Source organism: Daphnia magna, linkage group LG8 (assembly GCF_020631705.1).
Source record: "Daphnia magna isolate NIES linkage group LG8, ASM2063170v1.1, whole genome shotgun sequence".
Classification (NCBI taxonomy): Eukaryota; Metazoa; Arthropoda; class Branchiopoda; order Diplostraca; family Daphniidae; genus Daphnia; species Daphnia magna.
Genome location: NC_059189.1, coordinates 10,903,746 through 10,914,092, shown reverse-complemented (window position 1 = coordinate 10,914,092; position 10,347 = coordinate 10,903,746). Strand labels below are relative to the sequence as shown.

General features: G+C 38.1%; 3 protein-coding genes across 3 annotated transcripts; all 3 read left to right on the top strand.

Annotated features, from left to right (window-relative positions):
- Positions 1 to 669: 669 nt before the first annotated feature.
- LOC123475226 (E3 ubiquitin-protein ligase UHRF1-like) lies at positions 670 to 2,437 on the top strand. The gene is made up of 6 exons (XM_045177627.1): positions 670 to 888; positions 958 to 1,137; positions 1,269 to 1,569; positions 1,634 to 1,912; positions 1,982 to 2,106; positions 2,170 to 2,437. Exons 1-6 carry the CDS (start codon positions 787 to 789, stop codon positions 2,266 to 2,268), a joined length of 1,086 nt encoding a protein of 361 aa, XP_045033562.1. The 5' UTR covers positions 670 to 786; the 3' UTR covers positions 2,269 to 2,437.
- A 557-nt stretch (positions 2,438 to 2,994) lies between these two features.
- LOC116923844 lies at positions 2,995 to 4,154 on the top strand. The gene is made up of 5 exons (XM_032930408.2): positions 2,995 to 3,248; positions 3,425 to 3,512; positions 3,592 to 3,648; positions 3,778 to 3,834; positions 3,901 to 4,154. Exons 1-5 carry the CDS (start codon positions 3,016 to 3,018, stop codon positions 3,964 to 3,966), a joined length of 501 nt encoding a protein of 166 aa, XP_032786299.2. The 5' UTR covers positions 2,995 to 3,015; the 3' UTR covers positions 3,967 to 4,154.
- A 1,988-nt stretch (positions 4,155 to 6,142) lies between these two features.
- On the top strand, positions 6,143 to 7,166 carry LOC116923841. Its single transcript, XM_045177628.1, has 2 exons — positions 6,143 to 6,275; positions 6,352 to 7,166. Exons 1-2 carry the CDS (start codon positions 6,264 to 6,266, stop codon positions 7,048 to 7,050), a joined length of 711 nt encoding a protein of 236 aa, XP_045033563.1. The 5' UTR covers positions 6,143 to 6,263; the 3' UTR covers positions 7,051 to 7,166.
- Positions 7,167 to 10,347: the final 3,181 nt, after the last annotated feature.

The window sequence follows — 10,347 nt, the reverse complement described above, 5'->3', positions numbered from 1 at the left end:
ATGATCTCTTTACCAGTTCGTGTTGCCTTACCAGCTGTGCACAAGAAATTTGATGAGGGTGGTCAACCAAATGATGCAAGATTTCAGGATAACGTTCTGCGACTAGTCAATGAGTTGTCCTGGTACGTAGATGCTCTGTGTAATAAAAAAACATGTCACAAGACATTCCTAAATGACTGAACTTCTATGCCCTTAATTTATGCCAGTTGCAATTTTTAAAAGCTTTTGTTTCTTATAATTACATTTTAAAGTGTTTTGCACAATAGTCAGTTTACAAATTAATACACTACTTACGCTGAGCGAAACATGCAACTATCGAACGCGTCAAGCTTCGTTACCCCCATTTAATACTGAAATTATTAGCTACCAGAGAGAATAAGATAATTCTTTTCAATTTTTCTCCCAGTTCTTGCTACCATGGCTAGTTGAGTACATGGTTACTTGTTAGTGTGGGTGTATGACATGACTGAAGTGAAGAGTGATGACTCAGTGACTGATTGACGATTTGAATTATTTGACTTTGATAAAAATTAAAAATTTTAAAGAAAATTGGCCATCCTTCGTCGGAAGATTTGAAATTAGTTGGCATCGCTGTCCGCTTACCGCCAAAACTTCGCTTCTGATTTTGACAGTAAAAAGGCTCGTATTTCTATTTTCATTGTGGGCTGTGTCAAATAAAATATATCTTGTGATCTCCCAATAGTTTTTTGGCAGCTTGAAAAGAAAAACGCTTTCGAGTAATTTGTTTTGCTTTTAAATCTTACTTTTTGTAATCTGTTTCGCGTCATGGCACCAGTAAATAATGCGGGACTGAGCGAATATGAATTGCAAAGAATCAAGAACCTGGAAGAAAACCGACGTATCCTGGAAAGCATTAGACAAGAACAAGTATGCCCTCTTCTCTCATTTGTAACGTTTTACCATCAGACTTAAACCTCTGATGTAAATTCCACTTAGATCTACACCTATGGTGATATAAAACCAGTTAAACAAAAAAAAGACAAAAGAAACTCTGGTCGGAATGCTCAGCCTAAAAAAGCAGCTGTTAAAACAGAATCCTCTGATGGTAAAAGGGATAACTCTGATGTTGAAAACTCTGGTGTTGTCCGAAGGAAGTCTTCAAGGCTGTGTGGGAAGGTAACTTACTAATACACATTAATGTACAAAATATTGTGTAACCATTCATATAAATTTGGCTGTGTGTAGATGGTGAATGCTGCCATCATTTGTTTAGTACTTATTGATAAACTTTTAATTTTAAATCTTAGAAGTTTAAGATGTCATGGAGAAATACTGATAATGGCGGAGACAATTCTGATGACGAAGACTTTGATGAAGCCAAGTATGATGACACATGCTCTGATGATGAAGACTTTGAAGGGCCCAAGAAGAAAAGACGTTCACAGCCCAAAGGACCCAGAGGCCCTAAAGTAAAGATTGTCATTCCCAAGAACCGCCCCAACTTTTATGGTGCTGTACTAGGGGTTGAGGTGGGGAGAGTTTGGGAAACAAGAATGGCATGCTGTGCAGATGGAATTCATCGGCCAACTGTAGCTGGAATTCATGCGGGTTGGTCACCAAGAAAACCCTGACATTTTCCTTAGTCTCATCAAACCTCTATCTCCCGTGGTAGGTCCTGAAGGCGCATATTCCATTTCACTTTCCGGAGGCTATGAGGACGATGTCGATATTGGAGAATGTTTCACCTACACAGGTGAAGGAGGGCGAGCTCTCAAAGGGACTGAGTCGGACCCCAAGAACTTGCGTACCGCTCCGCAGAGTAAAGATCAAACGTTGACGCGTGGAAATTTGGCGTTGTCACTTAACATAACAACTCGCAAACCTTTACGAGTCATTCGCGGATCTAATCTGAAGAATGAATTTGCACCTGAATACGGATACCGATATGATGGTGACAATTTCTCATTATCATGCACTTTTTTTAAAATGGCTATTGAGTTATATCTGATTTTCATTTTAGGTCTGTACACGGTTGAGAAGTATTGGCAGTGTGTCGGCAAATCTGGATTCAAAGTTTACAAATTTGCTTTAAGACGTTGCCCTGATCAGGCACCACCTCCCTGGGTGTCCGGCGTCGTATCTTATGTAAGAGCTATTATTTTTGGATTCGTTTGACCTTTTTCAATCCTCTTATCATTTTTTGTACAGGCCAATGCAGCAAGTTCCGCAGAAGAGGAGGGGGATGAAATGGACGAAGATGAGGAGCAGAAACCAACAGTTCTTAAAGTGAAACTGTTCAACAAATGATTTCTCGCCGTCAACCCCTCCTTGGATTTTAATGTAATTATTTATATTATTCGGCGATGTAATTGATAAGTCGACAAATATTTTATAAAGTATTCTGATTATTGAGCTATGCATGATGAGCATTGATTTTAATCTAGAAATAATAAAAAAAGAACTTGCATTTTTCCTTTAGCGTTGGCTGTTGCGAATTCCCCATCATTTTCACTGCTGGACGTCGAATTATTTAAGTAAAGCAAGCGCGACTCGTAAGATGCTCGATTAGTCCAATCTACACGTTAAAAGTTAATCGGAGATACTTGTGTTACCTGATCACATGCCCTCCACTGATTGTGGTCCGTTCGTGCTACGCCAAACGCACGGAATACAGGAGAACTGACGTAATGCAGGGAATGAAACCCATTCTAAATCTAAACCTTACCTGCTGCAGAAATCACGTTCTAACAGAAAAATTGATTCCGTAATCTGAAGCTTCTTGATTGCGTATTGGCTTGCTACAGGGCCACGTCATTTGAAAACGGTTTGGCGTTACAACTAGAATCAGTCAATCAATAAGTTACAGGTAGAATAAGCTCAGTACGGGTTAGCGGGCAAACGGTGAATAAGCACATGATTGCTCAGACGAAGAACCGAATCCGTGTCAACGACTACAGTATTTGAATTCTCAGTTGATTTATTTTTACCTTTCGCAGTCAGGAAACATGAAATGTACTTATCAATTTTACAGAAACAGGTTTAGTATTGGTCAGCATGGGTTCGAGTAACTTGGCCATCTTGTTATTTGTACTGGCTATAGCTCAGCAGCATTTCTTACTTGTAAAAGCAAATCCTGCTGTCGTGAATAGTAACAGCGAGTCTGTTTCTATTGACAATCAAATGCTTAGGGGATCGATGGGAATACGAAATAATGCAATGCTAGCCATGGCCCCTTCACATCCATCGTTCCAGAACGCGCCTGAAATCGTTTATTCAGGTCTACAGCGGTACGAACCATTTAAAATTCTCTTTTTAACTGTTCTCTACTTGCGATAGATTTTTAAACTTAAGGGGCGAATACTCGGTTTCGTCCGGATTCTGCACACTTGAAATTATTTGAGTTGTTGCGGAGTGTTTGATAGAGGGAGATCATTCAAACGTTAAATACATGCTTTTTGTACAGAAATGCATTTGTTCCGGTAACTGGAACACCACCTCCTTCAGCACAATGTTCTTCAACCGTCAAAGATATTCAGCTAGGATTCCGGATGGTAAAATTCGCTTTTTTGAAAACAAACCCTCTGTTTCAATTAGCATTTCGAAAAACTAACGAGCCCTTTTTATGTGCAGGTTGTAAACGATTCATCTCCAGATTTGATACCGTTTTTTACCGACATACTAGACAAGGTGTGGATACGTAATAAATTTACCTCTATCTAAAATCTGGAATTCTTGTTAGAAACAACAAGACATGGGCTCTATTTGATTGCGGTTGATCATTAAAATAAAAGGCATTGTTTGTTTTTTTGTGAATAGGGTGAGATTGATTTGACACGAGAATGTTCCAAAAACAACGGGGAATCCCTCAAAATGGTATTCATTAGTTCATTGAAAATCGTCGCATTTGATTAGAATAACAGATTTTGTTTACGTACATAGGTGGAAAACGAACGTGAAAATATTTTAACCAATCATCAATGGATTACCGAAAAATTTAAACTGTAAAGTTGATGAAGGATTTTTCGTTATTAAAGCTTTGGCTCCGCACATAACTATGGGCAAATAATTTCTCAAAAAGCTCCATTTTCTATTGTAACTGATGGAAAAGAAAATGTTTTAATAACCGGCACCCAATTAAATTTTACCTACTGGTTTTCTTGATTTCTAATTCGAAATTCTAATACACGATTAATATGAAACTGGTTAATGAAGAGAAATTCCAATTAATGCGATGTGCGAATTTCATTCTTATCGTATGATAACGGGTTTTTAGTTGGGCGATTTTTTCGAATGGCAAAATACATTATTTGGTCGATTTTGACCTGCGGTACAATTATCTTTAAGCCAATTTTCACGAACAACTGGAATCTGTAGTCGCTTACAACGAGCAAAACATTTCGGGTAGGTTTCGAAACAACGAGACTACCGGCAACACAGTGATGCATATTTTTCTTATTAACTTGAACAAGGTTTCCTTGTATCGCATGAATCGTGGTTAGTGTTATGAAACCGGTTCTTCTGTTGCTTGTGAGAAAAGATGGAAAAATTACGAATAAAAAAAAAAAAAAAAAAAGTCTGTTGATTCCGCATTCCAGACTAAGTTGTATGCGATCTGGAATTTAATTTGGTTCTTTATTTTTCGTTGTTATTATTATTATCGATTTTGCAGAGCAGACAGAAACTAGGAAAACGACGGATTTTGCCAATTGGTATGCACAGGACTACACGACGTGAAAATACATTTGCCAAATATTTGGAATTCTGAACCTGGTCTATCTAACCAGAGAGGGCATGTTTTAACGCAGTAGAAAAGCAAGAAGATTGTCAAGACGATGTTTGAATTTGTGACGTACGTGCCACAAGTTTAACTAAGTAAATATAGTAACGATCACATTTCGAGCATGCCTTTTACCTCTGTGGGTTACATGAAAAGAATGGCAGTAGAAAATGAATTGATTTATGGATATCTAACTTGACATTTCTTCCAGGAAAACTGATGATGCACTTCGTATTCTCGCGATGAGCAGTTAATATCACACATTGAAAACTTGTTATGTTGTACAAAATTCAAAGAAAATCTGTATAACAGATTAACAATGACAGCCAAGACAATAGCAAAAACAAAAGAATGGCTGTTGCCAAGTTTATTTATTTTTTCTCGAGGCCTACCCCGAGGCGGCGAGGCCTGACTGTAGAAACTTTGATTTAACTTCTACCAGCTTGTTTCGGAATCTCTTTTATGCACTTCGAACAAGGAAATCACAAGAAAAACTGTCAACCGAAATGTGGTTGATGATTTTGGGTCACTTGATGTCACTTGATCTTTCGTATTAAGAAAAAACAACGGCTATTGACAATTTGACATACAGGGGGAATGGCAGACACTTCAAAAATGTCAGCCCAGAATCGGTTTCCTCTCGCGAACGTCTTGGTGATCGACAGAATTTAAGGATCACTACACGTTAGCACCATTTTGTCTTATGATCATTCATAGGAAAGACAATGAATATGTAACAACAATTACCACGTATAGTAGCAATAACGGGCGAAGACTGCAATTGATGTTTATGCGTCTACGGAAGCAGAATTAAAAAGAATATAAACACACGCACACACAAAAACTAGAAGAAAATGGCTAGGTTGTAAGCATGAGTATGAACGTCATGTACTTAACACAAACAAAAACTGAAATACGAAAATGAAAGTGAAAGGCGGTTGAACTGAGGTCGGAATCGAACCCGGTACTCGTTACGAAGCAAAACACAAAAATCAGCGAGGCCACTAAAATCTTTGATCAAAAAACGCACAATGAAGGACTTTATATCGAACACCTTTTTAACTACACAGATCTGTGAAACACGTCAACCACTCGTTGTTTATTCTCAGAATTAGATAAGAAAAAACGACCTAGTAGATACAAACGCAACTGATAATGTTATACAGCAGTTCTAGACACATTCCTTGGACTGAAATATCAAGGTTGTTCCAGATTACTTCCGTCTTGCATTGCAGCCAAATATGACCAGCTTATTTTGAATGTCAGCATGTTATAGTATTTTTTTGTTTTTGTTTTTTGGGGTTTTTTAATCGTACTTGTTCGAACACTGTAGTAGATTATCATTTTGCTGGTTGGTTCAACCTTTTCCGCATGTTTTAATGAGTTTTTTTCGAATACCTATTTCTCGCTGTCTTTATTCTGTCCAGATCGCGTACTGAACTATAAAAAGCCAACCGATATTTCGATTGGAGTCAGTTGGCACAGCCTTGTCTCAGCTTCTACATCCTGCACTAAGAGATCAACAATGAAGTCAACTGTAAGTCCATTTTTCAATCACTTTAAACATAAAGACATGATTGTTATTGGAAGTCAATTAAATGCTGCATCTGTAGGTCGCATCGTGTTTGCTGCTTTTCGTTGCTAGCACTCAAGCCCAATGGCTGAACAACTACGGATACGGTCTAAGTGCTGCTGGATTTGTTGGCGGGTATTATCCGGCCAACGCTATCCCCAGTGCTTACACCGGTTTTCCTGCCACAGCTGCTGATCCTTTCTACCGTTTCGGTTATCCTGGGTACTGGCCAGCCAATGCTTACTACCCCACAGCAGCAACCCTGCCTACCTACGATTTTGCCGGTAACCAAGTCGGAGGCTACGCCCAGGTGCAAGACACTCCCGAAGTGGCTCAAGCTAAAGCCGCTCATTTCGCCGCTCATGCCGCTGCCAAGGCTCATCTGATTAAACCTGTTGTGACAGCTGATGTTGTGGCAACGCCTTCCGTCGTGGAGAAATCGATTGAAACTGCCCCTGTTGCGACTCCCGTTTCACGCAAAAAGCGACAGATTCAACACATTTCTCCGTTTGCCTATGGCTTCCCTTCTCCTTTGGCTTACAACAGTTTTGCAGCTCATCCAGGATACAATTACGGTGCTCCATTCGGCTACCACTTTGCCCATCCTTATTATGGCAATCAAGTTTATCCAGTTGTTACTAACGTTATCGCTCCGGCCGTTGGTTCTCCGGATACCACAACCAGCGCGGCCGCCAGTACCGTAACCGACGTGGCATCAACCGTCACAAAAACGGCCTGAATAATGAGATGCAGAAATTGCCGCAAGGGCTACCAATCATTTCTTTCTTTTGTATGATAGTTTGCAGTTGTCATTTGCAAAACCGAAATCTTGTGAAATAAATTGTTTTGAATGTTTATGAGTCTGTATCACATCATTTTTCATTTCAACAGGAAAAATCTATATTTCCTGTTGTGCATTTCTTTATCCAGCGTTAAGCTACATACAGTGGAGGAAACACCTACTTAAGAGAAAACAAGTTCGACACCTTTCAAATTTCCAGGGATAGCCTTGATCTTTTTCTAAGAAAAACAGCCTTTCAAATCTACAGCTAAATCCCTAAATGTACACCAATATAAAACGTTGCACAGTGAGGGACGAACATGAGCAGTGAATGGTATAAGTTTTAAAAAATGATACGTGAATTTTGCTTGTATATGCAAATGATATCGGAAGCGATTGACAACATACATTATCTGCCCAACGGGTGCGTCAATATTTAAATATTGACGTTAAACCAATCCTATCGGCTATATAAATTGTACATACAGACTCAAATTCATTTTCTCTTGACAAAAGCCAACAAACAAACAAAACAACAACAGGTTCTTTTATACTTCTCCGTTACATAAACGAGTTTTCAAACCGCTTATATGCTGGGATAGTATATAGACTACTTGGAACCGAAGAATTAAAGACAACATCACGATCAGCAATAAGTAAACACGCTTTAAATGGTTATATAGGTTACAAAAACTAAATCTGGTGGCTATATGAACTTGTTATTCTCTTTTGCTGCTGGTGGCACAGTATGTAAACAGTTATAGGAGCGTTGACTGCTGGGCCAATCTTGTTTTGTTGCATTCCCAACTAGCGTCCTTTTGTTTTGCGATGCTTGTTTCTTATTCTCGTTTCTTATTCGATTTCCAATCGTATAGTGCATTAGAAAGTAACCTTTGGCGAGATTCATTCTCTTCAGCAGTTTTTTTACACACATCAATTATGCCATCAAGATTATCTTATGAGATATACTATATATGTAGAGGAGAGTGGATAATTGAAACGATTTTCGAATTTTCGGTCCCCCTGACTAAAATACTGATTTAATTCAACTAAAAATTTTATAGTTGTGTAGCAAAGTATCTTAGCTACAAAACAATATTTTTTTTTTGGAGTTACACAGATATTACTAGCTGTAAACTGTAAAAAACTAGAGACACCTCGAAAAAAAACGAAAAAATTTCGGGGCAATTGAAACATGTCGTCGGGGCAATAGCAACATGGGTTTCCCCATAAACGAGCTACCCGAACAGTGTTGCCGGTTTAAACAAAAGGAGTCCCGATTACGCGCGCATCCACGGAAAGCGTGCTAAAAACAGGGGTGTTTCAATTGCCCCTCGCATGGGTCTTCGCTAAACTAATTATTTTATGTAATTTAATAAGCAATTATTTTAAAAACAAATGCAATGAATTTGTAGAGAAATGAACGAGGATTAGTTTAATACTATTTAACATAATTGTTTTTAACTTTTAGGGGGGTAAAATTTGAAAAATAAAACGATAAAAATAATCAAGCCGAAGTCAACATTTAATTTTATTGAGATAACTAAAAAACTAAAAGAGCTATTAATTAAAACTTTTTTCTAAAAATCAAAACCCTCTATTGCTACGACCCCAAATTTTTTTTCAAATCTCTATAGGATATAGCCAGACTCGTTGTTCCCAGCAGATTGAGTTTATGGCTGGTTTCGGTTTTCTATATCTACAGACAAGATCATTGAACTTATATATATGCTGCCTGTTATGCAATGTGGGAATCAATCTCGAGGATATTTTGTGCATGGAGCTCATTGGTTTTAGAAGCTAAACAAACGATGAATGGCCATCAGGATGAATCTGTTTAGATTTCAACAAATCTATAACGGTGCACCTAATAGTGAGCCATCGACGATCAAAAGGGATTCAGAAATTTGCTGAAGAAATGGAAATGGTTTAGAGCCAATAAACAGAACACCAGGAACTAATCAGCAGGAAACTGTCGCAACGTATCAAGTCTCTGACTTGATTGCGCAAAACGATTTCCAAAGTTAGCATTCCACAGCCGATTTCGCCAACAAACATGTAGTAGACTACTCCATATTTTAGTATTTCTTTTGCAATCCTCGAAGGGCTTTGGGCGGTCAGAAAGACTGGATGAGAAACGATTTTGATTTCCACATCATCAGCACAATCATTTCGACTGTATATATACGCAGTAGTTATTGGAACAGATGGAAAAACTAGAGATTTCCATTTACAAGTTGATGAATAACGTGTTTATGTGAACAATCATTGGCCAACTGGGACGCGCTTTCTTCAACAACGAAAAAAACAAGTATATATTTTCTTTTTTCATCGCAACCTCTTCGAAACTAGTCTTTTCAAAGCTTCTAGAAGAACTGAATGACCACGCTGAAATCAACCCGTTTCGTATAACAACATCTAGCAAAAATCTTGGCATTTAGCTGGATCCATATAACCTATAGCTATATACAGAAATTAGCTCGTCTGACGACAGACACTTGTTTGACATTGGATTCAGGTGCACGTTGAACGTGACAATTTCATTCGCGTCCTTTATTTCTTTAATTTCTCCTGCTGGAAATGCGACCAAACACGAAAATCTGTACCATGAAAAAAGATAGTCTAGGGGAGAGTGGGGCCAATTGAAATGTGGGGAAATTGAAACAAAAAATCTAGTTCTCGACGTATGAGAAGTATCTACCGTCACTGCTAAACGTGGGATTAGTATAGAGGAACAGCACGCAATAACAATCGGCCATCTTTTACACAACACGCGTATGTAAGACATTGAAAACTTTAAATATTTGTCATAAATACGTAGACACAAAAGCGAAAAGATAAATGACTATATTAGATGTTTCACATTTCATTTGAGTACTTCATTAAATAAATGCATTTAACTGAATGGATGTCGGGCATATATATACCTAATCACAGAATAAAAAAAAGTCTTTGAAGGATTCACCGGTTTTTATTATGTAACACATTTGTAACATTTTCCCTCTTGCATCATTCGCTATCCAAACTTGGTAGCCTACAGAGCATTCGTGTCCCCAAGCAATGAATAGTCCAAACTAGAAAAAAAAAAAAAAAATGCATGTAGACTAGCCTAGACTTATTTTTGTGGTACATCTCCTCAAAAACAAAAAAAAAAAACTTGTTCCCAACACTCCCGTTCCAAATTCTAGAGGAACACACTCACTATAGTTGTAGCCAATGTCTTTATTATTGGTTTTATTCTTGCCAGTCACTCCT

Coding starts and splice junctions, on each gene's coding strand:
- LOC123475226 (XM_045177627.1), top strand. CDS start 787: ATGGCACCAGTAAATAATGCGGGACTGAGCGAATATGAATTGCAAAGA. Junction 1,570..1,633: donor TGTAGCTGGAATTCATGCGG/GTTGGTCACCAA, acceptor CTCCCGTGGTAG/GTCCTGAAGGCGCATATTCC. Junction 1,913..1,981: donor ATACGGATACCGATATGATG/GTGACAATTTCT, acceptor TTTTCATTTTAG/GTCTGTACACGGTTGAGAAG.
- LOC116923844 (XM_032930408.2), top strand. CDS start 3,016: ATGGGTTCGAGTAACTTGGCCATCTTGTTATTTGTACTGGCTATAGCT. Junction 3,513..3,591: donor TTCAGCTAGGATTCCGGATG/GTAAAATTCGCT, acceptor TTTTATGTGCAG/GTTGTAAACGATTCATCTCC. Junction 3,649..3,777: donor TTACCGACATACTAGACAAG/GTGTGGATACGT, acceptor TTTTGTGAATAG/GGTGAGATTGATTTGACACG.